Source organism: Bubalus kerabau, chromosome 13, assembly GCF_029407905.1.
Source record: "Bubalus kerabau isolate K-KA32 ecotype Philippines breed swamp buffalo chromosome 13, PCC_UOA_SB_1v2, whole genome shotgun sequence".
Lineage (NCBI taxonomy): Eukaryota > Metazoa > Chordata > Mammalia > Artiodactyla > Bovidae > Bubalus > Bubalus kerabau.
Genome location: NC_073636.1, coordinates 66,657,534 through 66,683,117, shown reverse-complemented (window position 1 = coordinate 66,683,117; position 25,584 = coordinate 66,657,534). Strand labels below are relative to the sequence as shown.

The following is a 25,584-nucleotide window of genomic DNA, read 5'->3' as shown; positions in this document are numbered from 1 at the left end:
AGACAGCTTGAAATGTTGGAGAGGATGGGAAACAACCAGAAGTCTCATACATTTATTCATGGGAATGTGAAATGATAAAATCACTTTGGGAAAAGGTCTGTTAATTTCTTATAAAACTAAACATACAAGATTGCCCAGAGAATATAGTTTGGAGATGAGGTAATGGCCATAACTGTTACACACTTTGCCCTGTGAGGTTAAGGGATTTAGATCAGACCGTCAGTGAGGCCAGTATCACCGTGTGGACATTTTTTCAGACCAGCTCTGTGCCTGTTTGCTCTCCTAACCCCACCCAAACCCTTGCAAATGTAAATCCTTGTCACAAAAAGAGACCTCAAGAGGGTGAATTTGAGGGACTTCCCTGGTGGTCCAAGGGTTAAGACCACCTTCCAATGCAAGGAGTGCAGATTTGATCCCTGGTTGGGGAGGTAAGGTCCCCTATGCCTTATGGCCAAAAAACCAAAACATAAAACAGAAGCAATATTGTAACAAGTTCAATAAAGACTTAAAAGAAAACTCTAATTTTAAAAAAATGGGTGTAATTGATCCAAATACAACTATTAAAAAGCCATACACTTCTTTGTTAATGTAATTATCCAATACTCCACAAATACTAAACATCTTCTAGGTATCAGGGTCTTCCCTGATGGCTCGGTGGTAAAGAGCCCACCTGCCAATGCAGGAGACCTGGGTTGGGAATATCCCCTGCAGAGGAAATGGCAACCCACTCCAGTATTCTCGCCTGGGAAATACCATGGACAGAGGAGCGTGGTGGGCTACAGACCATGGGGTCACAAAAGAGTCAGATACAACTGAGAGACTAAGCAACAATAGGTGATACACAGAAAAAAAGCCTACAGATCTTATTCATGTTTGGTCTGAGGTATCAGGTAAATTGTCTTTACATCAATTTCCTCATCTGTATGTGAGGATCTGTAAAAATTAGGATAAGTCAGTTGTTATGAGAGTCAAATGAGATACAGTACAGAAAATGCTTTGCTTAGTGCCAATCACTTGGTAAGTGCCTAGTAGATTATACCTATTATAATTATGTGGAGGACTTTATTCACTGTCACGTACAAACTGTGGAAAATTCTTAAAGAGATGGAAATACCAGACCACTTGACCTGCCTCTTGAGAAATCTTTATGCAGGTCAAGAAGCAACAGTTAGAACTGGACATGGAACAACAGACTGGTTACAAATGGGGAAAGGAGTATGTCAAGGCTGCATATTGTCACCCTACTTATTTAACTTATATGCAGAGTACATCATGTGAAATGCCTGGCTAGATGAAGCACAAACTAGAATCAAGATTTCCGGGAGAAATATCAATAATGTGTAGATGACACCACCCTTCTGGCAGAAAGTGAAGAAGAACTAAAGAGCCTCTTGATGAAAGTGAAAGAGGAGAATGAAAAAGTTGGCTTAAAACTCAACATTCAGAAAACTAAGATCACAGCATCTGGTCCCATCACTTCATGGGAAATAGATGGGGAAACAATGGAAACAGTGACAGATTTTATTTTGGGGGGCTCCAAAATCACTGCAGATGGTGACTGCAGCCATGAAACTAAAATAAGCTTGCTCCTTGGAAGAAAAGCTATGACCAACCTAGACAGCATATTAAAAAGCAAGAGACATTACTTTGCCAACAAGAGTCCGTCTAGTCAAAGCTATGGTTTTTCCAGTGGTCATGTATGCATATGAGAGTTGGACTATAAAGAAAGCTGAGCACCAAAGAATTGATGGTTTTGAACTATGGTGTTGGAGAAGACTCTTGAGAGTCCCTTGGACTGCAAGGAGATCCAACCAGTTCATCCTAAAGGGAATCAGTCCTGAATATTCATTGGAAGGACTGATGCTAAAGGTGAAACTCCAATACTTTGGCCACCTGACTTGAAGAACTGACTCACTGGAAAAGACTCTGATGCTGGGAAAGATTGAAGGCAGGAGGAGAAGGGGACGACAGAGGATGAGATGGTTGGATGGCGCCGCTGACTCGATGGACATGAGTATGAGTGAATTAAGATCTGGGAGCCGGTGATGGACAGGGAAGCCTGGCGTGCTACATGGGATCACAAAGAGCTGGACACAACTGAGCAACTGAACTGAACTGAAAGTACAGTGAGAAGCAGAATGACACATTATTTTAATAAATCATCTCCAAATTATTTTAACTAAGCTTGTGTCCCTGTCAGCCATAGAGCATTAGGGCCTTTCCTTAATACTTATTTCTATAAGAGTATCATGTGTCACTCTTTCTGAGAATCTCAGTAATCAAGCTTTTTTATCTTTGGCCATGATCCACAGCTTGCAGTATCTTGGTTCCTCAACCAGGAATCAAACACGTGCTCCCTGCACTGGAAGCACAGAGTCCTAACCACCCGGCTGTCAGGGAAGTCAGTACAAGCTTCTTTCTAAGAGTCAGAGTTGTAAGAAACCATGCACAGTCTCTTGGGACACTGGTTTGCTTCCAATTTTTCACTTCTGTAAACAGTATAGAACTAAAGAGCCCTGAACATCTTTGTATGCTTCTCTGATTGTTGACTTAGAATTTGTTCCTTGTTCAGGACTCTTCCTGTTAAACCATCCATCTTGAAAGTTCATTTTCCCTAAATCATCTCAGGTCTTTGAAGTTTTTCTCAATTCCAACGAGCTCTACCAGTTTGTAATGGCTACACTGGATGGCCTGAAAAACCTGAAACGTCCCCACACGCAGCGGTCAGCGGGGGAATTGCTGAAAGCATTGGTGAAGAATGCACAGTCCCGGTTTGAGAAGGTAAACCACTCAGGGGACATTTCCCGAGTTTAAAATGCAGGCAGAGACCTGTCTCCACCTGCAGAGGCTAAGGTCTCTCCTGCTGTTCCTATTCAGCAGAATACAACTGAGAACAACCACTGAAGGGACCATGGTCAAAGCCTTAGTCTATTTCGTTAATGCCAAAAAATCATGCATTCAACAAGCGTATACAGTCACTGTGTATGCAGCTAGGGATGGCAGGTTTAGTTTTGTTTTTTTAATCTGAGGTATGGCCCCTATTTTCCAAAAGATTGTAATTTCTTTTTGGAAAATATAATTAACATACATGAGAATGCTAACTCCAGTTTAGATCCTCATTCGGGTTAGTTAAAAGTACCAAAATTTAAAAAATCAAGCCATCAGTAATCCTAGAGGGAGGCTAACTTAGTAAATTTAAAATCAAGAGAATTTATTTTAATGAAATTGATACATGAGGAGATAACAATATGGTTATATCATCTATAAATGTGGAAGGACATAACTGGAAGAGAGAAAATGGATGAAAGTAGTTGTCTCTGGAGTATGGACCTGGGGAATAGGCTGGAGAGAGCCTTGAAAACCACTGGACTTTTAAAATTGTGTGCATGTTGCACTTTGATAAAAATAAAAATAATTTTAAAATGATGAAAACCCATTTTTTAATCTATTAAAATAGCAAAGATACAAAAAGATCAGTACTATTTTGGAAGATGGTGAAATGGGCATTTGTATCTTTTGGGTGCTTTCAGCTGTAAAAAAAAAATATTTGTGAAAAGCTTATACAAAGGGTTTATCACCTCATATATTAAGAAGTCTGGAAGTAAGGTATATTTTCTAGGATGGGTTCAGCAGCTCAACAGCTTTATAAGAGAGCCAGGGGTTTTTCCATCATTCCCACTTAATCTCTTCATATATTCATAAGTAAGACAGCCACCACAATTTCCAACTCTCTAAGCAGATAAGACTACCCAGCAAAGAAGAGAGAGGTTGCCTGCCTTTAATCAGAGAGAAAAATCTTTCCCAGAAGCCCCCAGCTGGTTTTCCTCCATGTTCATTGGCCAGAATGCCATCACATGCCCATCCTCAGACTGTTTCTGTCAGCTGGTGGTAAGAACGGCTATTTTATATAAGGCTACTAAGGACTGCCTTTTGAAAAGCTGACATTTTCACAGAGACCTTGAGCCACAAGTCTAGGAGCAGGAAGAGCAGTCCAAGCAGAGAAATGGATCAAGCCCAGTGGCTCTTGTTTACTTTACCTGAATATGATAAAATTCTGCAGGAGGAAGGCAGCCATGACTCCCCTGCCATTCTCAGAGCCAGAGTGGGGAAAAAACCAGCCTCCTTCCAGCTTTTATTAGTTTGTCTTATTATAAAACCAATACATAATCTTTAAGGAAAAATTAGAAAAAATATATAAGCAAAAATGTAAATATCCCATCACTCAAAGACACATTAATATGTTTGGATATATGTTTTTCCAAATCTTTTTATGTGCATATACATTCATACAGGTATACTTTAAGTAGTTTTGATAATAATAAACTTTTTGAAAAATAATAAACATTCGGTATTAAAAGTCACCCCCGGGAGCTCTTCAAAATAACTACAGTATCCTCAGTAACTATCAATGTCCCACAGCAGTAAGGTCTTAAGCGAGTTCTTTTCCTTCTTCAGGTGCCAGAAATTATGGGCGTTATCTGTGCCCTGCTCTCCACAAGCAGCCAGCCTAATGTTCGCCAACAAATCACAAATATTGTGAGTTTGCTTATGTCCAGGCCCAAGTACACAGATACAGTGATCGACCACCTTCTGTGTCACCCAGTACCATATGACAGGTAACAGAATCTGGTACAGCCTCTGGATTAAGTAGGGGTGTGTGCTACACCTCTGAGTACTGTGGAGCAGGGTTGCCCTCAAAAATCTAAGGATGTTCTTGTTGAGATATGATATAGACAGATGTCTGCAGGGTAAATCAGAACATAATGCCTAAAATAAGGAAACAATCCAGAATGAAGAACATTTTACAAGATAGTTGGACTGAACTCTTCAAAAAAATTATCATGAAAGAAAATAATTGTGCTGAAGGCACTGTTCTAGATAAAAAGACACTAAAGTGACATAACCAAATGCAATAAATGACTTTGATTGGATTCTGAAAGAAAAGCAAAAGCTATAAAAGAAAATTTTCAAGAGATTTAAATACATATACTAATTACTAAATTAATGTAATCTTAGTTGTGAAATAATAATATGTAGAAAATTTCCTTATTCTTAAGAGACAGATAATTTAAGGGAGATTTAGGGGTGAATGTCATGATATCTGCAATACATTTGAGAAAAATTTAGCCAAAAAATGAATATATATGTAAAAAATAAAGTATAAATATAAACATAAATAAGAATAGAATCACAGAGAGGAACAAAGAAGAAGCTTTTTTATGACTAGTGGTTTTGAGTTGGAGGCAAGGCACCCTGGAAGTTCCAGGAAATGCTTTATGGGGAAGGCAATGAGGCATCCAGGCCCCATCCCACTTTAACTACAGGAGCCCTTCTATTTATCTGCTTTATATACTGTGATTCTGGGTAATTACTATTTTGAAAGAAAGATTTCTTAGCTTTTTTAATATTGAAGTATATTTGATTTACAGTATTATGTTAGTTTCAGGTATACAGCAAAGTGATTCAGTATTTGTATTCACATTTTTTCTAGATTCTTTTCAGATTCTTTTCCATTATAGGTTATTACAAGATATTGAATATATTAACAGTTCCTTGTGCTATACAGTCAGCCCTTGTTGTTTAACTATTTTATATATGGTGGTGTGTAACTGTTAATTCCAAACTCCTAATTTATCCCTCACCCCCCACTTTTCCCTTTGGTAACCATAAGTTGTTTTCTATGTCTGTGAGTCTATTTTATTAAAAAGATCATTTGTATCATTTTTTTAGAGTCTGTATGTAAGTGATACTATATAATGTTTGTCTTTGTCTGGCTTAATATGCATGATATGATAATTTCTAGGTCCATCCATGTTGCTGCAAATGGCAATATTTTATTCATTTTTATGGCTGACTAATATTCCATTATGTATATATACCACATCTTTATCAGTTCATTTGTTGATAGACACTTAAGTTGCTTCCATGTCTTGGCTAAATAGTGCCACTATAAACATTGGTATGCATATGTTTCTGAATTAGAGTTTTTATCTTTTTCAGATATACACTCAGGAGTAAAATTGCTGGATCATATGGCAACTCTATTTGTAGTTTTTTAAAGAACTTCCATACTGTTTTCCATAGTGACTGCACCAGTTTACATTCCCACCAACAGTGAAGGAGGGTTCACTTTTCTCTACACCCTCTCCAGCATTTATTATGTACAAACTTTTGATGATGGCCATTCTGACTAGTAGGTGTGAGATAATATCTCATTGTAGTTTTGATTTGCATTTCTCTAATAATTAGCGATATTGAACATCTTTTCATGTGCCTGTTGGCCATCTGTATGTCTTCTTTGAAATGACTATTTAGGTCTTCTGCCCATCTTTTGATTGGATTATTTGTTTCTATACTGAGCTGTATGACCTGTTCAAATATTATGTTTTCGAAATTAGGCCCTTATCAGTTGCATTGTTTGTAAATATATTCTTCTAGTCTGTAGGTTGTCTTTTTGTTTTATTTATGGTTTCCTTTGCTGTGCAAAATTTTTAGGTTTGATTAGGTCTCATTTGTGTATTTTTGCTTTTATTTCTTTTGCCTTTGGAGACTGATCTAAAAGAATATTGCTACGATTTATGTCAGAAAATGTTTTGCCTATGTTCTCTTCTAGGAGTTTTATGGTCTAGGAGTTTAATGTCTTATATTTAAGTCTTTAAGCCATTTTGAGTTTATTTTTGTGTATGGTATGAGGGAGTGTTCTAATTTCATTGATTTACATGCAGGTTTCCCAGCACCACTTGCTGAAGATTTCTCAGCTTTAAACTGTTTGAAAATTGTTTCAAAACTGGTTTCAGTGAATGGGTTTCATATAATGTCTTGGTGCAGTGCTAATATTTTCTGTAAGCTGAAAGAAAGTTTAGTTGCTCAGTCGTGTCCGACTCTTTGCGATCCCATGGACTGTAGCCTACCAGGCTCCTCCATCCATGGGGTTTTCCAGGCAAAAGTACTGGAGTCCGTTGCCATTTCCTTCTCCAGAGGATCTTCCTGACCTAGGGATCGAACCAGGGTCTCCTACACTATAGGCAGACACTTTACTGTCTGAGCCACCAGGGAAGCTGAACTTAGACGTTTTACACCACTGCATCAAATAAAGGAGAACTTTTTTTTTTACTTTTTTTGCACTTATTTTTTGTGGCATTTATTCCCGGGCCATAAGTTTTTGTTTCTTCAGTTTCTTCTGGGATATCTTTTTCTTCTGTGCAACCTCCTCTTCTGGTTTAGGAACAATCTGTTCTTTTTCAATAAGGATCATCTCAATGTGGCAGGGAGAGCTCATGTAGGGGTTGGTCCAACCGTGAGCTCTGTAAGTCCTGCACCGCATTTTGGGGACTTTGTTCACCTGGATGTGCTCTAAGCCCCTAAGTTCAGCATTACTCTCTGCATTTTTGAGCACGTACAGTAAAAATTCAGCACTCTTTTTGGGTCACCGACCCTGCATCCAGCCCCACTGTTTGGCCTGTGCACACCTACCAACTCAGCCATTTTAACAATGGAATGGCACACATTGCTTCTTTAAAGTGATATCCTTCAGATATTTGGTGGCTTTTTGGATATGCATATCCTTTATGGCCTGGGCAGTTTCACGAGCGTTCTTAAAGTGAACACGAAGATTTGAACCTCTTGATTTGCATGATTTTGTGGAGTTTTCTGGGTCAAGTGAATAGCACACCATTTTTAGAGGTCACCTCAGGCCACTTACTGGAAAAGGAATAAAGGAGAACTTTTACTCATCCAGAAGAAAAATGAGTTAATACAGGTTGTTTAATGGTCTTAATTTTGTGTATTTCTCTGGAACATTGTTTTTAAATCTTTACTACTTGCTTCAGCTTACCTATTAATACACTGGATTCTTATGTAAAATATATGATTTGGTATAAAGTATTAACTATATTCAGTTGATTTAAATGTAATTTTAGCATTATTATATTTTTTTGTGCTTGTTCTAGTTCTTGGAAAACTATTGCTTTAGGTCAAGTGAGAACTGTAGACTCTGTTAGAAATGAAAATGATGTAGGAAACTTAGAGTACAGAGTATGAGATAGGGAAGTTGTGAGATTGAAAAGATATGTTAGGACCAGTTTGTGAATGGTCTTAACGTCCATGCTGAGGTTGTGGGAACTTGAGTCTATGAAACCTTGGGAGTTACTGTTGTGAAATCAGATAGCAATTCTGAAGAATCGAGCCTCAGAGAGGAAAACCTCTTATAGATTGGATTCCAGACAGATTCTGGGAAGCTCATGATCATGGTTGGCCTAGGATAAGCCGTTCTTCTGAACCCTCTTCCTCTGGGATTTCTAGGCGTCTGGCTGAGTTGTGGAGAACTCTGGAGGTGGAGCTGCCCAAAACGACCTGGATTCTCTGGAGACTCCTGAGGAAGCTGCAGAAATGCCATGATTCTGACTCCCAGGAGAAGATGGCCTATGTGGCTGTTGCTGTAAGCCCTTGAGCTTTGCCCCTCCAACTTTAGCCCACCATGGCCCTCCTGGATAATTGGCCCAGCACCATCTGGAGAGTGTTCCTTTTGGTTCCTCTCAAAGTTTGTTTCCCTCATCCATTTATAAATCCACCAGTGTCACCACCAAGGGATGGATGTGGAGGAGGCTGAGATGAGTGAAGGAGTCAGTATGGTTTCATCTGTTTTAAACATTCTTTTTCTTGTCTTTTAAAAAATGCATATCATCATAGTCAAGAGAGTACAAACATTTCAAAGAATATAGAAGAATATAAAATAGAAACCAAAGGTCCTCCTTTGAAAAATTGTTTTTATTTTTTATTTAATTTTTTTTGGCCACACCTCACAGCATGCAGGATCTTAGTTCTCTGACCAGAGATTGAACACACACCTCCTGCATGAAAGGGTAGAGTCTTAACCACTGGACCACCAGGGATATCTCCCAAAGGCCCACCTTGAGCAGAGGTTGGCAAACTTTTTCCGTAAAGGACCAGGTGGTAAATATTTTAGGTTTTTCAGGTCACATATAGTCTCCAGTCTCCACCACATATTTTTGGATATATTTTTAAATAATCCTTTAAAAATCAATAAACTATCTTAGCTCATGGCTATACCATGTCCCTAAAAATGAGCTTTCTGCAAGTGTTTATAATGTACAAACTTCTTGTATATGTACTTGGCATACTTTTTCCCTCTATATTTTTCCTTTTAAATAATTTTTTTTTTAGAACAGTTTTAGGCTCACAGCAGAACTGAGCAGAAAAGTACAGAGAGTCCCTATATATTCCCTGCCCCTCTGCATGCACAGCCTCCACCATATCCATGTCTATTTTATTTCATTTTATTAACAATGTATTAATTTCTACTATATAGGAAGGTGATTCAGTTATTCATATATATATATGTATATTCTTTTTCATATTCTTTTCCATTATGGTTTATCACAGGATATCAAATATAGTTCCCTATGCTATACAGTAGGGCATTGTTGTTTATCCATCCTGTATATAATAGTTTATATTATTAAAGCAAACTCCAAACTAATTTTAATCCACCCCTCTCCCACCCCACTTCACGACTACTTTTTACTTTATTTTATTCCCTAGCAGTTTACAGTTCTGCTTTCTCTGACCTAAGTTATTATCATACTTTTTTTTTTAGCTTTCAGAATTACTTTGAAGTCTCTAATCTGCTACTGTCTTCTCTCTTACGCTCTCTGTTCTTGTGGGTTTATGCCTTTTAAAAAATCCCTAACAGGTCCATTTAGTGCAGTTTTAGGTGTTAGGGCAGATAAAGGTATACATTTAATCTGATTAGTCTATAAAAGTCTGTATGTGTATTAATAACATCACAGTACATACCATTTGATGACCTGCTGTTTTTCATTTAACCATACGCAAACCACTTCTTATATCAATATGTAGGGCTCTCTGTTATCCTTTTCATAGCTGCATAGTAACTGGTTTTAATTACCTTTTAGAAAATAGGTAATACATGACGCAGAACCATTTATTTCATTATTGTTTCCTATTAGTGAACATTTGACACTTTTCAAACTTTTGTCATGAAAACAGTGCTATAGCAAACTTAATCATGCTTGTATCAGTTTTGTTATACATACCCAATTATTTTCTTAGGATAAAGTCCATTGAAGGGGAATTTCTGGGCCAAATGGTGGGCTCATTTAAACTTCTGGTACTGTTCCCAGATGACCCTCTGGAACACTGCCCTTCTGTCATCATGTGTGAGCACGGCCTTGCCACACCGAGCATTGTTGTCTAGCTGCTAGGTGAAAAAGGAACGTATTCTAATTACAGTTCCGTCACTGGCAAGGTTCAACATTTATGTATGTTTTTCAGTTGGTCATTTATGTTTCTTCTTTCTTCATGTCCTACACACCAGTGCTTCTCAGTTTTAATACACAGGCAAACCACCATCATCTAAGGATCTTATTGAAGTAGACATCCTGGGCTGGAGGAGGGGTGCTTGCGCGTCTCCATTTCTAATCAGCTCCAGGTGACGCCAGTGCTCCTGGTCGGTGGCCTACACTTCCCACACTTTGAGTAGCAGGCCTTTTCACTTGTTCCTCCTGACATATAAGGGCATTGTGTATATGAAAACTACCGCATTTCTGCAAATTATCTGTCATCCGACTTTGTTTATGAACAACTTTCTTTTTGCCCGGGCTTTAAATTTGTATGTGGTCAAATATGCGAATGGTTTCCTTATAGTTTCGTTCTGGATTTCAGGATGCCCCTCACTGTGGCAACTTTTAGTGCCAACTTCACTCCTATCCCAGTACCCTGTCACTTAGGTCCCTGCGTTGCTTACCACTGCTGTTCTGCCTGTGATTTAGTAGAACCAGAAAGCATGTCCTGGAACAAGCAGAAGTAAAACGAAAGAAAGACTTTAGGATTAGCGGGTGTTCAGCTCCGCTGTGTGCTTTTCTCCACAGGTGACAGATGCCCTTTATGAGGTGTTTGTGGGGAACAAACTCCGGGCAGCTACGTTCCGGCTCTTCCCTCAGCTTCTCATGACACTGCTCGTCCAGGTCCACCACGCCATCGGCCTCACCATGTCTGATGTTGCCATCCCCAGTGGCCTGTACCCAGAACAGGAAGTGTCTTCAGAGGTCACCCCCTTGTGGTACTGTCCATTGTGACTTTGTTGACCAGGAATCATTCTGTGCTCTCACTGGCTCTCTTTGGTCTTACTGGTGATGTCCAACTCATTGAGACCCCATGGACTGAAGCCCATGAGGCTCCTCTGTCCATGAAATTTTCCAGGCCAGAATACTGGAATGGGTAGCTGTACCCTTCGCTAGGGGATCTTCCCAACCCAGGGATTGAACCCAGGTCTCCTGTATTGCAGGCAAATTCTTTACCATCTGAGCCAAGGAATATTGGGAAGCCCAAGAATACTGGAGTGGGTAACCTATCGCTTCTCCAATGGATCTTCCCTACTTAGTAATCAAACTGGGGTCTCCTGCATTGCAGGCAGATTCTTTGCCAGCTGAGCTACCATGGAAGCCCAGTCTTATTGGTGTCAAGGCAAATTTGGCTATCTGAGTTCATATGCCCTGCAAAATAATGGGTGACAGCATGCCAGCCCTTCCTTGATAAATCAGGTAGTGACAGAGACAAGCGAGACAGCCTTAAACCTACCTCCAAGACCATACTGATCCGAAGCTGAGCATTTTCTCATTTCTGCTTCACGTATAGGGAGGTATTTTTAAATTCTCCTTTAGGGTCTCAGTAGAAATTTCTCAGTATTTCTGGGGCACGTGGATTTCTTTCTGAGGAAGTGCTCTAATATGGAATATTTAAGAATGCCTGACTAAGGCAGAAAAACTTGAGTTCTGATTCTCATTCATTTTTTGTTTAAGTATTTATTTTAGGTTCTGCTGGGTCTTTGTTGCTGCACGCAGGCTTTCTTTTGTTGCAGCCAGTTGGGGGCTACTCTCTAGTTGCTTCTCCTTGCCATGGCTTCTCACTGTGCAACATGGGCTCTAGGTGCATGGGCTCAGTAGTTGTGGTAGCCCGAGTCCAAGGCTCCATAGTTGTGATGCACAGGCTTAGTTGACCTGCTGCATGTGAAAGCTTCCTGGAGCAGGGATCAAATCCGTGTTCTCTGCATTGGCAGGCAGATTCTTAACTACTAGACCACGAGGGAAGTCCTGATTCTCATTCCTTTAAATAACTCTGTACTCTGGGCAAATCTTTCTGTTGTTCTGTGCCTGTTTTCTTATCTGTAAGTGAGCTCAGGCTAGGTATTCTCCAAGGACCTTTCCAGCTTCAAGATTCTCTGATGTTATGTCCAAAATACTAGTTCGATAAATAGTTTTCAAAAGCAATGGAGTAAATTTAAGGGGGGTATAAATTCTATCTAAATAAAGCTGTAAAGGAAAAAGCAGTGAATCTCAGTTTAGCATCCTACATCATTTGTTTTATCATAGACTTCTTTCCATTCTCCCAGGGAAACACAATTTTATTGGATTTCTTTATGCTTAGAGTTTGTGTGAAAGGCCTTTCAAGTATTAGAGCACTGAGAATCTTTAGGAAAATCTAGAAAGAAGAGAATTAGAGTCCAGCAGCTATCAATACATGGCCCTCGTCGGTGAGAGCAGGTGATTTTATGCTCTTCAGTTGGAGGGACCAGTACTATATTCACTTGTACTATTTTTCTTGGATTAGCTTCGCCATACAGGCTACAAAGACTCTCCTCCTCAGAACATTCTGCTGGCAGGAATTCAACATCATGGAAAAGAATAAAGGATGGACCCTTCTGGAAGGAAAAGATTGCCATCTTCAGGGAGTATCCCTCCTTGCCAAGTAAGACTTCCTTGCCATGCATCCCTGCTCTAAATCAGCTGTGTTTTAAAGTAATTTTTCCCCCTTTTAGTTATCAGAGCCACCAAGGTTGAATAACCTTCTCATCCCAGAATGGGCAAATGCCCATAATTCCAGCCAAGTTTTTCAGCCCTGCCTTACCCTCAGGAGGAGAAGGGGATGACAGAGGATGAGATGGTTGGATGGCATCACCGACTCAATGGACATGAGTTTGAGTAAACTCCAGCAGTTGGTAATGGACATTGAAGCCTGGCATGGGGTTGCAAAGAGTCGGACACAACTGAGCAACTGAACTGAACGGAACTTACCCTCCCGTGCACCTGAAGCTGAGGAAAAACTTGAGCGCCCCCTCGCCCCCCACCCCTGCCCTGGGAACATTGCTCTCTGAGGAAGAGCATTTCTGAGAGTTGTTCTGTGTTCTGTCTTGCAGTGCATTGCTGGAGAGAAATCACCTCGTTGCACATAAGGTCATGTACCTGTTAGTACCTTTTCTTAACCGAGGGAACGATAAACATAAGCTCACATCGGCAGGCTTTTTTGTGGAGGTAGGACTTCTTCAGAGGCTGTATGTATTCAGGAAGCCTAAAAGGGAGCTGTACCAGCCTTCCTAGGCCATGTCCAACTGAGTGACCAACTAGGGTCCGATTCAGACATAGGATAGAAATGGTCCAAATTTAACCTTATTGAAGTTCTCTGTCCACATATTCAGTGTTCCTTAGGTCCCTGCAGTGGAAGCATCATCCTGTAATGTACGTGCTGTAGAGTAGAAGTTTCAAAGGAAAATAGGTGTTTCGGAGTTGGTGGGAAGCTGGCTCCCCTCATGAAAAAGGGCTAAAAGGTAACTTCTTTGGCCACTTTCTGGGTTCTTTCAGCTTCTTCAGAGTCCAGTGGCTCGGAGATTTCCCAGCATATACTGTGTTGCCCGCTTGAAAGACTGGCTACTTCTTGAAAATAATCCCTTTAAAATTCTTGCCCTGAGGGGACTGTGCTATCTTACCAGACAGGAGGAAATGGTAAGACCACCAATTCTATTTTTTTAATTAATTAATTTTAAAAATTATTTATTTTTAATGGAAGGATAATTGCTACACAATATTGTGTTGGTTTCTGCCGTACATCAACGTGAATCAGCCACAGGTATACATATGTACATAAGTTCTTTTGCCTTCTCTACGTATCAGTCCTGCCAATACTGAGAGATGGCATCAGGCCCTCTTTAATTCTCTGTTCTGGGCTGGCCAAGACAACCAAAAACTCAACAAACACCAGGGACAGAGCACAGGTGGGAAGCCCTACTCTGGTAACAAAGGAAGTGCCGTCGGGAGGGGTGGTGATTCACTGTTTTGGGCACACAGAGGGAAGACATCAAGAGCCTGCTGCCATGCATCCTAGACCTTTTATGTGAATCCGACGAGAAGATTGTTTTGTTAGCCATTCAGATACTCCTGCAATTCGTCAGGACGATGGATTTCACCACCCTGACTGCCATGATGAGGACCCTCTTCTCCTTATTTGGTGATGTAAGATAAGGGGAGAGGAGAGACTTTCCTAGGGGGAAGGTAATTGGCATAACAGCAAACCAAAGTTGGGATAGTAATAACTCTATTTTAGATCGTACTTTTTTGTTAAGAGCACTTTCAAATCTCTTAAGACCCTTCTAGGTAACCCTGTGATGTTGGTAGGGCTGGTGTTACTGTTTTTCAGATTAAAAAAACTGAGGCATAGAGACCTGCCAAGGTACTCCCCTGCTTCCTGGGATGAACAAGGAGTTTCTATAAGAAAAGACATTGTCTTTTCTTTCAAGGAACAATCAGGACTGGGTCAGGATAGTGGACTATACTTATGTCTCCATCCCAGATCCCAAAGATTTGTCAAAAAAAATACACAGGGAGACTTCCCTGGCTGTCTAGTGGTTAAGACCCTACGCTTCCACTGCAGGAGGCATGGGTTTCATCCCTGGTCAGGGAACTAAGATCCTGCATGCTAAGTAGCCCAGCTAAAAATAAAAGAGAAATAAATGTGGCACAATGAACCACATTCTGAAGAGTCAAATATGCCAAAGCTGGAATTTTTAATTTCAGCAAAACAGCATGTGATGTGTATGTGATAAGTTACTTCAGTCATGTCCAGCTCTTTGTGACTCCATGGACTGTATCCCGCCAGGCTCCTCTGTCCATAGGATTCTCCAGGCAAGAATACTGGAGTGGGTTGCCATGCCCTCCTCTGGGGGGATCTTCCCAACCCTGAGATCAAAGCAGCTTCTCTTACATCTCCTGCATTGGCAGGCAGGTCCTTTACCAACAGCACCACCTGGGAAGCCCAGCCTGAGTGGATGGTTAATACTAGGAGCAGATACAAGTGGTGATGACTCATTCCTAGAGTGAGAGAATGAGCCATGCAAAGCAGCAAGTGTGACTGTCTCCACGTATATTTGGTTTCTTGCCCTCAGCTACCAACATCTAAATATCCTCCTGTTAGGACTGGCATTTCAGCCGACCTAGAGCTCTTATAAGTTAAGCATGAACACATTCAGTGAGTTGCTTCCCTTTGAACATCCTTCATAGGTAAGACCGGATGTTCATCGTTTCTCCATGACCCTCTTTGGAGCCTCCATAAAGTCTGTGAAATACGCAGATAAGAAGGGTGTAGAGAGCCAAGTCCTGGACAGCTTGGTCCCACTTCTTCTGTATTCTCAGGATGAGAATGATGCAATTGCTACGGTAATGCCTACTGTTAACTTCTTTCAGCCCTGAATAAGTTCAAATCCAGAGTCAACTCTGCAAACAGGCCCTCATTTCTTTGAGGGCATGGACTTTGTGGTACCATCTTTATTCCCCATTTCCTCTGGCACGGGCTTCCTTTCAATTATTTTACCTAAGTGAATTGTGTGAAAAATCTTACTCCTTATTTCTGTGTAGCAAATCATGATCCTGTGTGGGTGGGAATCATGTATTATTATACCTTTCTGTAGCCCCTCCAATATTCAGCCTAGCCCAGAACTCTCAACACACTGCCCAATTCAAGAAACTCTTTCTGTTAATGATGATCACAGTCTGTTGTCTTTTCTCTTTAATTCAAGAACAGCCTTGTGGCCTTGAGACAAATAGACTAGTGTCGAGGCTAAATCAGGAACAGAGAAGCTTCTCTGAAATCTGGAGATTTCTTTGAAATCTCCTTAATCTCCCAGAGGTTCCTCCATAAGAACTGTGGGAGGGATGGCATCATCTTTAGTACTCTCCCGTACCTCAGAAGCTGGTCTCTTTCAAGGTCCTGTGGCCACCAGTTACAGCCGACCAGAGAAGTGGGTTTAGGCTGCGAGGAGTCTGGGAAAATGCTGGAGCTCCCACCCACCTATAATCTTCCTTGCAGAAAGATTCAGAAACAGGACTAAAGATTACGGTGGACCTTGGCACCTTGTTATGGGGGAAGTGTTATGGCCTTGTAGCCATAAATATAAAATATTTCAGACCTCAGTGAAGTATAGGTCAGAGCTTCCCAACCAAGTGATGGGAAAGTGTGCCCCATAGAGGTCACAGACATGGGACAGACAGTACTGATCCCTAACCCCCACCCTGCACCCCAGCAAGCTTTTGGCGATCAGGCAAAGCCTAGAGCAGTCAAGACTTATTTTTCTTCAGACTTTGAACACCTTCTAGCCAGCTTGTCAAGGCTCCTCAGAAGGTGGCCTCAGCAAAGGGGAGGGATCTAGCATAAGGTTAGGAATCACTGGCACTGACAACACAATTTAAAACATCAATACACCTACCACCTAGGCTGAGGAATAAAACTGGAAAAATTCAGGCAAAATCTCAAATTTGTTATCATTTCTGAGGTATTATTTTTCATGTTTTAAAACTTTATCTGAAAAAAATTTTATACATTAAAAAACTTTGTTCATATCATTTGTAAATCCTTTCGGCAACTTGCTTTTCTTTGTTTAACATATTTAGAAGATTTATTCATGTTATATAGCCCTAATTCACTTATCACTGCTATATAGAATTCTGTCTTGTAACTGCAACTTATCCCATTCTTTTATTCCTGGACATTTAGATTACTTTTATTTTTTCCTTATTATAATGCTGCAGTGAGCATTTTGGTAGATTTCTTTGTGTACATGTCTGAGAGTTTCTTGAGGGCATCAACCCAGAAGTGAAATATCCGGGTATCTTTAACTTTACTAGACACTTACAATTTGTAACAAAGTAACTGAACTAATGTGCATTCCATCTGTCCCCAGAGGAATTTTAATGGCCCAGATGTCTAGTGGAACTGGGACCAAACACTTGCTTGGAGACTTACCAGGGGTGTTATATGGTGCATGGGAGCCTTCTGAGGGCAGTGTGTAAAGAAGAAGACCACTTGTTAATTTTGCTCAAGTATCAGGATCAAGAGAGGGTCAATACTTTCCAAAGTTTCTTCCAAGCTAGAGATTTACAAGGACTGTGAGATGGGGAGCTACTTTCCTGTGTGTAGTGACAGGAGAATAACCTAGGAGCAGCGAGTAGGCATGGGAGCCCTCTCTCTAGAAGCATGGGGTAGTGAGACTCCTGCCCAAATCTCTGATCTGGGTAATACACTTGATGTTAGGAGCTCTCACTTATGCCCTCGACCAGTGGTTTCTCCATTTTCCCCCGAACCCTGCAGATTTTATGGGTTCTCTGTAGAGACTGTTTGGGAAAGTTGAAGGAAGGCACCTTGCCCTCACTTCAAATGAGATAATTCTGAGTTTATCATATTAGACTTTAGCGTTTTATTTGAAGAAAGGTAATCTCAGCTAAAACATGTTTGAAAATGCTGACCTCTGATCATCCTTTTCACAGGAGAGCAGGCAAGTGCTAACTATATGTGCCCGCTTCCTGAAGTGGAAGCTGCCCCAAGCAGTGTACTGCAAAGATCCCTGGTTCATCAACCCTAGTGACGTTGCAACAATCTGCAAGTTCTTTGTATGTGAGCAATAATGACTTTAGTAACTCCTTAATATGTTGACATGCTTATTTTTTTTCAGATATAGTTTTTAATGAAGGAATATGACATAAAGGAAACATTTCCCATCCTTCTCACATCAGCACTTGATATCTATGACCAGTCTTGTTCTATGAATCCATTTTTCTGTAGTTTCCTCCCAAATGAATCAACATTCACTTTCTCTTACCACCCTTCCTCACCAAAAAAGCCTGGTGAACTCTTGGGAACTCCACTAACCTGACTTAGGGGCTCCAGAGTCAGGGTAATCGTACCTGCTCATAAACTACTTATGGGGTGAATGGAAATGGGGTCATGTTTGGCCTTTGCAATGATATTTGATCCTTTCTTTGGATATAGTGAATTATTTTACCCTCCAAGAGAGCATGAGCCCCAAGCAAGGGCTGACGTGCTGTTGTAAGCCTTGCAACACAATGGCGGCATGCCACTGGCTCTGAGAGGCCCCAGATGGCATCCTTGCTCTTTACAAACTTGAGAGAGGCTACTGTGACTCATCTTAGGGGCAGGCTTGAGCCAGAGCAGCCCAAGGAGACCCATCCATGGTTTTCTAGACAACTGAGTCTAGAACCACTGGTATCTTATTATGAAGACTCCATGACTGACTCTTCCCAGGGATCTTCCATATGCGTAGCCATTGAGGACCCAGTAGGGCCTCCTCTGATCAGACTTACCGGCCTAGGAAGCCACACAGTGCCCTTGTGTAACGTTTTCCATGCAGGATTATCTCTCTGACCTGCGATCAAATCTATCGCAGATGCACTAATGACAGTTATTTTTGAAGCAAGAAATTCAATGCTGTTGGTTGATGAGACTACATATTGTCCATGTTAACTCATAAGTTCTATAACGAGCAAAATCCTGTCCTCTTCCTGTCCCTGAGGTGCCTGGTAAGAGATCCACTGGGGAGTGAATTCATTCATCCAATAAGCATAACACGCTCAATGTGCAACACGCCACAGAGAACCCAGAAACATGCCCAAGATGAAAACTTGTAAGGGGAGCTTACAAGCTAGTGAGGGAGATTAAACCTCTGTGAAACACTGAATGGAAATGCAAGGTGGAAAATGATGTGTTGCCAAGACAGAAGGACCTGCAAAACACTCAAGAGTACAGGGTTAGGTCAGGAGGGTAAGAGCTGTCAGGGAAGAGCTATTAGGAAGGCAGAGCTCAAGACTGAGCTTAGAGACCCTAGAAGACTTACATACAGAAAAGAAACGACAGATTAGAGGCACTGCAGGCACAGTATGTGGGTGTGAGCGAGGTATATTCAGAGGATTTAACATTGCCAAGGGCCTCGTTATTGTGGCATAAGTCACTGAGCAACTGAAGTTATTTCAACCACTATACTCTGTATGTATATCTGACATAGTCCCTATGTAGTGAGGCTGATAAAATAGTGCTGCTACTTCACTCCTTCATACTCTTTTTTTTCCCCCCACTTAGGGAAAAAAATGCAAGGGGAAGGTCAACATTTTAGCCCAAACGTTGATGTTCTCGAAGAATGCAAAACTTCCTATCAGAAGAGCAGCAGTCTTATTTGTAGGTACAGAGAAAATCCTTTCATTTCTACAGTCACTTTTATCCTGTGCTTTCCCAAATTGTGTTTTTGGGTGTCCCCATTCTTTATGAAGATGACCTTGAAAATACTTCTTTGGAGAAGGGGGCTATGTTATCTATAGGTAACCATCAGGCACTTGGAGGAATTCAGTTTTTAGAAAATCTAATTATCAGAAAGTCAGTTGTGCCAGCTTTGTAAAGCCAGATCCAGATCACAGACTCACAGACCTTATCCTGCATTTAGGGCTCTTATCGAGGTACGTGGATCACAGTGAACTCGGGACGAAGGGTACTGACTGGATAAAGGATGGTAAGTGGTAAACACTTGGACTTGGGGTACCCCGTGTTTGGAAGGTACCTGAGGTAGGCTCTGTGGTAGATACGAGACTGGGAACCAGAGAGCTTGACTTTTGTTATTTAAAAAAAAAGCCCTTGGAGGCTTCAACCAAATGATAGTCTCCTTCCAGGCCAGTTTCTTCTTTAGGAAAAGACATGACCCCATTTGTCTTGGAAACTAGCTTTGATGAACGTCTCAGGGGCAATTTCTGAATTTCATCTGTCAGAAAATAAATTATGTAGAAATATTATCTTAGTAAGTTCTGATGACACCTCATGAGTACTACACAAATTGACTGCAGCCCTCTTTTCTGTAAGTGGCTATTGTCCTGTAATGTGGGGGGACTTGCTAATAGAGAAGTTTTATAGTCCTGTAAGGCAGTTGTCATGTAAGTGGATTTCTACAGTTGTACAGCTTTAGGGATCTGTCGCTCAGAGGATATTTATTTTCATTTAATAAGTAGTCCTACAATCAGAAAGTGCCATGAAATGCTAAGTCTCTCTATTCAAAAATATGTAACTGGTAATAGAGCCAGAAGCTGAAACTTATTTAAGAAAGATCATGCCACTTTTCTCTATGGTGCTCTACTTCCCCATAGATATCAAAAGCAAAAATGAAAAAGAAAAGTCATGTAGTTATTTTATTCTATGAGATGAGATATCACATTGGTCAATTCTCGTCAATTAAAAGGAAATTATTTTCTAATCTAAAACGCTGGGGAACCAAAGTTCTTTTTCCATTCCAAATTTATTTCTCTCTATAAAAAAAAATGTATCTGTACAGATGATTTAGGATGTGTGTGTGTGTGCGCGCACGCGCATGCTTAGTTGCTCAGTCATATCTGACTCTTTGCAGCCCGGTGGACTGTAGCCCACCAGGCTCCTGTGTCCATGGAATTTTCTAGCCAAGAATACTGGAGTGGGTTGCCATTCCTACTCCAAGGAATCTTTCTGACCCAGCGATCAAACCCACGTCTCCTGTATCTCCTGCATTGAATGATGGATTATTTACCAATGAGTCACCTGGGAAGCCCAAAGATATGTATAGGGTTGGCCAAAAAGTTCATTGAAGTTTTCCTATTACATATGGAAAAACCCAAATGAACTTTTTGGCCAACCCAAAGTGTAGATTATATACATATACATCAGAAAGAACCTTATTAAATTGCCATTTTGTAAGGCAAAAACAGTCAAATATCTGCAATCTCCCATGGTTAAATCTAATGGAATAATCCCACTCTCTTTCTTCCCTTACAATGGCTTATCTGTCTTAGAAACAGGGTAGAACATCCTAGCACTCTTTTTTGGACAAGTTTATGTCATTTATCACAGTTAATTTTAAGCTAAATTTGAACAAAAAAATTACAAAAAATTAAATATGAATTGAGATGAATTTCATGACAAAAATAAGTTTCAGTTCCTTTGGATTCCAAAATTGATGACTGCTCTTTCATATGTTCTGTGGAACACATAGATCTTCATGCAAGAACTATAAAAAACTAGTCAAATATTCCATTTTTTAAATAAGCATGATGAATTTAAAGACTAAGATCAGATCAGATCAGTTGCTCAGTCGTGTCTGACTCTTTGCGACCCCATGAATCACAGCACGCCAGGCCTCCCTGTCCATCACCAACTCCTGGAGTTCACTGAGACTCACATCCAATTAAACTACTACTTAAATAAAAGCTCCAAAATAAAAGGTCCTGAGTATTTTTGAAGTCTTGGAGAATTAGAAATTAAAAAGAGACCATTTTTCTTTTTTGGCTTTGCCATGCCGTAAGTGGGATCTTAGTTGCCTGACCAGGGATCCAACCTGTGTGCCCTGCAGTGGAAGCATGAAATCCTAACCACTGGACCACCAGGAAGTCCTCACCTTTTTCTAATATGATTCAAGCACATATCCATAAAGTAAAATGATAGATATTTCTATGTAAAATTTTAAAAAACCAACTTTGAAAAACAAAGAAGCAGACAAAACTGAAAAATAGGAAATAATATGGGAGGAGTATATTTATATTAGGATAAATGGTTAATATCCTTAAAACACGTCACTACTTCTGCCAAAGAAAAGTGGCAAGCAATATGAATAAGTAGTTCATAGAAAACCAATAGCCAATAAATATATGAAAAATATTACTAGTAATCAAAAGTTTGTGAAATAAAACAATGATGAGATGACAGTATGTGTTTTTCTTTCAAAATGGCAAAGATTACTAGTTAATACTGAGTGTGATGTGTTAAGGGAAAACTGACGTTATCATACACCAGTATGAGCATAACTTTTTATAACATACTCTTTAAAAAATTTTGTTTGGTGTGCTGAGTCTTAGTTGAGGAATGCAGGATCTTCAGTTGTAGCATGTGAGCTCTTAGTTGCAGCATGTGGGATCTAGTTCCCTGACCAGGGATCGAAGCCAGGCATCTTGCATTGGGAGCCTGGAGTCTTAGCCACTGGACCACCAAGGAAGTTCCTGAGTATAATTTGATACAACTTTTTTATAGGGAAGATTGGCAGTATGTATCAAAACCCTTTATTTTTATTTATTTATTAAAAATTTTGTTTATTTACATGGCTGTGCTGGGCCTTAGTTGTGGCATTCAGGATCTTTAGTTATGACATTTGAACTCTGAGCTGCAGCATGTGGAATCTTTAGTTGTGGCATGTGGGATCTAGTTCCCTGACCAGGGATTGAACCCGGGCCCCCTGCACTGGCAGCACGGAGTCTTAGCCACTGGACCACCAGGGAAGTCCCTATCAAAACCCTTTAAATAAACATACACACTGACTTGTCGATCCCACCTCTAGGAAATTAAACTATGAAAGTTAGCAAAAATTGTTACAGGAATGTTCATTTAAGTGTTATTTAAAATGGCAAAAATAGGAAGCATCTAAGATTTAAAAAAATAGGAAATTAGTTAAGTAGAGTTTATCCATATTGTAGAATCATATATGTAGCCATGAAAAATATTATAGGAAAATGTTTAAATGACTTAGATAAATGATGATGCAATATTACTAAATAAAATAAGCAATGATTAGATAACATGTATATTATGGTTCCATCTGGACAAAAAACAGAAACATACCAGTGTAAATGAATGAATGGAAATAGACCAAAAAAGTTAATGGTGGTTTTCTCTGACAGGAGGATTTTAAGTGACTTTGGTTTTCTTCTAGTGCTTGCTGCTAAGTTGCTTCAGTCGTGTCCAACTCTGTGTGACCCCATAGACGGCAGCCCACCAGGCTCCCCTGTCCGTGGGATTCTCCAGGCAAGAACACTGGAGTGAGTTGCCATTTCCATCTCCAAGGCGTGAAAGTGAAGTCGCTCAGTAGTGTCCGACCCTCAGCGACCCCATGGACTGCAGCCTTCAAGGCTCCTCTGTCCATGGGATTTTCCAGGCAAGAGTACTGGAGTGGGGTGCCATTGCTTTCTCCATCTTCTAGTGCTTACATATATGTATTGTCTAAATTTTCCACACAATGAACATGTATTTCCTTTGCAATAAGAAAACATACACTAAAAATTTTAAAGAAAAATTAAAAGGAAATAATGATTTATTAAAAGACTTTTGCTCCTTGGGAAAAAAAGCTATGACCAACCTAGACAGCATATTAAAAAGCAGAGACATTACTTTGCCAACAAAGGTTCATCTAGTCAAAGCTATGGTTTTTCCAGTAGTCATGTATAGATGTGAGTTGGACTATAAAGAAATCTGAGCGCCAAAGAATTGATGCTTTTGAACTGTGGTGTTGGAGAAGACTCTTGAGAGTCCTTTGGACTGCAAGGAGATCCAACCAGTCCATCCTAAAGGAAATCAGTCCTGAATATTCATTGGAAGGACTGATGCTGAAGTTGAAACTCCAATACTTTGGCCACCTGACTTGAAGAACTGACTCACTGGAAAAGACCCTGATGCTGGGAAAGATTGAAGGCAGGAGGAGAAGGGTTGACAGAGGGTGAGATGGTTGGATGGCATCACGGACTCAATGGACATGAGTTTGAGCAAGCTCCAGGAGTTGGAGATGGACAGGGAAGCCTGGCATGCTGCAGTCCATGGGGTTGCAAAGAGCCAGACACGACTGAGTGACCAAAGTGAACTGAATGATTTAAGAGTAACCTCAAAGACAACAGGGCTTCCTTGGTGGCTCAGCGGGTAAAGAATCTACCTGCGATGCAGGAGACCTGGGTTTGATCCCTGGGCTGGGAAGATTCCCTAGGAGAAGGGAATGGCTACCCACTCCAGTATTCTGGCCTGGAGAATTCCGTGGACTGTATAGTCCATGAGGTTGCAAAGAGTCGGGCACAATTGATCAACTTTCACTTTCCAGGACCAACACAGGAACTCACAAATTAACAGTGTTCTATATGGTCTGCAAGGGCAGTTTGATTATTTTAAAGGAGTAAAATATTTGGCAACTCAGAAACAAGTTAAGTTTTGTAAGTGAAAACTGGAATTGATCCACAAGTATACAGACTTTCACACAGAGGTTTGGAAAAAGTTAGGTCTCCGTCTCAGCTGTTCTGGGCATACTGGGTCCTTTGTGTCTGACCAGTGATCATTTCCATAGATCTTCACCTGCAATTTGTTTTCTTACCACTTAGATCTGAAAAAACTGCTGCATGACCCTGAGCCATCTCTGCGCATCATCGCCTCCCAGGCTCTATTCCGAATCCAGAAGGCGGGGGCTGAACTACATTCCAGGCAGACACTGTATGGGCTGAGGAAGCTCATAGGTTGTTTGCCTATCTAGAAGCCCAAGGCAAGCAACACTAGGTAAAAAAAAAAAAAAACAAACTAATCCCTTCAGAAGCCCCAGAAGCACCTGGTGCTCCATTAGCAAAAAACTTCCTCCACCCACTTAATCACCTCACAACATATTTTTTGCTGTCAAAACCTTTAAGGAATGGCAATATAGAAGAGAGAGCAGCTTCTGGTGTACGTTTGCAGAAACAGTGAAAATCTACTGAGATTCTGAGGCATGCCAGAACACCCATAAAGTTCTAGTCTTGATAAACAGGTTGAGGAAAGCTTCGAGAGATTTTCAGTGTTCATATTGCAGTGCTGGTAGTGTTGGCTCTTTTATCAAAGCTCAATCTGCTTGTCAACCATCTTAAAAATAAAGTAATGACCAGTTCTTATAATTTGATGCTAGTGATGTATTTTTTATAAAACTCCTTATGGCCTTTCTTCTTCCTCTTTCTCTTAAAAACAAGCAAGAAGCAGTTTCTGAAGTGGTATAATACTAAAGTATCTGATATATGTAAAGTTTCCACTCCTTACTTTCCCTCTCTTATTTTCCTGATTCCTCTCCTACAATAGCTATCAGATCCTCAAATGGTTCTAGGATGGGAACTGTTATTTGTTGAGGACCACTGTCTGTTTTAACCTTTAACCATAGATGGAGAAAATTTTCTTACAAGTAGACATTTTCTGAGAAAGAGATTTGTTTTTACTGAGTGAATACTTTGATAAGCTGCATGTGGAAGGTTGGGACTAGATTAATTAGAGATGGTCTCTCATGGGCTAATTCCCAGGCTCTTGTTTGAGGAACCTAAGTGGAGAGCAGAGCTCAGTTATTTAAGGCAATGGAGAGGCATCTTGGAGGTGGGATGGAAAAAGAGAAAGGAAATGAGGCAACTGGCATATGAAGAAGAGATACATGCAATGGTGGATTGCATAAAGTTGTATGAATCCCTACCCCATCCCACATTCACCCAATCCCTCTGCCAAGACATCTTTAGGAATACATTTCTCCATGATTCATTGTAAGTTGGATATATTTTGAGGGATGTGACAGCCAAGGGTGGCTTCAAGAGCAAGATTCCTACTCGAGAGGTCTTCATATTTGGGACTAGCAGACAGGAGTTTTGAGCTACAAGGCAGGCTCCAGCTGCC

The 25,584-nt window shown here is 40.5% G+C and overlaps 1 protein-coding gene and 1 pseudogene across 2 annotated transcripts in view; one reads left to right on the top strand and one right to left on the bottom strand.

Annotated features, from left to right (window-relative positions):
- The window catches only part of MROH8 (maestro heat like repeat family member 8), a 59,839-nt gene that overhangs the window by 32,303 nt on the left and 1,952 nt on the right, over window positions 1-25,584 (top strand). The window contains exons 11-23 of one of the 2 annotated variants that reach the window (XM_055544990.1): window positions 2,629-2,781; window positions 4,456-4,616; window positions 8,302-8,437; window positions 10,911-11,101; window positions 12,649-12,786; window positions 13,235-13,349; window positions 13,677-13,817; window positions 14,160-14,324; window positions 15,369-15,524; window positions 17,628-17,750; window positions 19,234-19,333; window positions 19,592-19,657; window positions 24,291-24,462. In XM_055544990.1, the coding sequence (XP_055400965.1) occupies window positions 2,629-2,781; window positions 4,456-4,616; window positions 8,302-8,437; window positions 10,911-11,101; window positions 12,649-12,786; window positions 13,235-13,349; window positions 13,677-13,817; window positions 14,160-14,324; window positions 15,369-15,524; window positions 17,628-17,750; window positions 19,234-19,333; window positions 19,592-19,657; window positions 24,291-24,439 (1,794 nt within the window). In that variant the 3' untranslated portion in view covers window positions 24,440-24,462. Of the gene's footprint in view, window positions 1-2,628; window positions 2,782-4,455; window positions 4,617-8,301; window positions 8,450-10,910; window positions 11,102-12,648; window positions 12,787-13,234; window positions 13,350-13,676; window positions 13,818-14,159; window positions 14,325-15,368; window positions 15,525-17,627; window positions 17,751-19,233; window positions 19,334-19,591; window positions 19,658-24,290; window positions 24,463-25,584 lie in introns of those variants that run through there. The other variant, XM_055544991.1, reaches the window with a different exon arrangement.
- On the bottom strand, window positions 7,126-7,675 carry LOC129625919 (60S ribosomal protein L17-like; annotated as a pseudogene).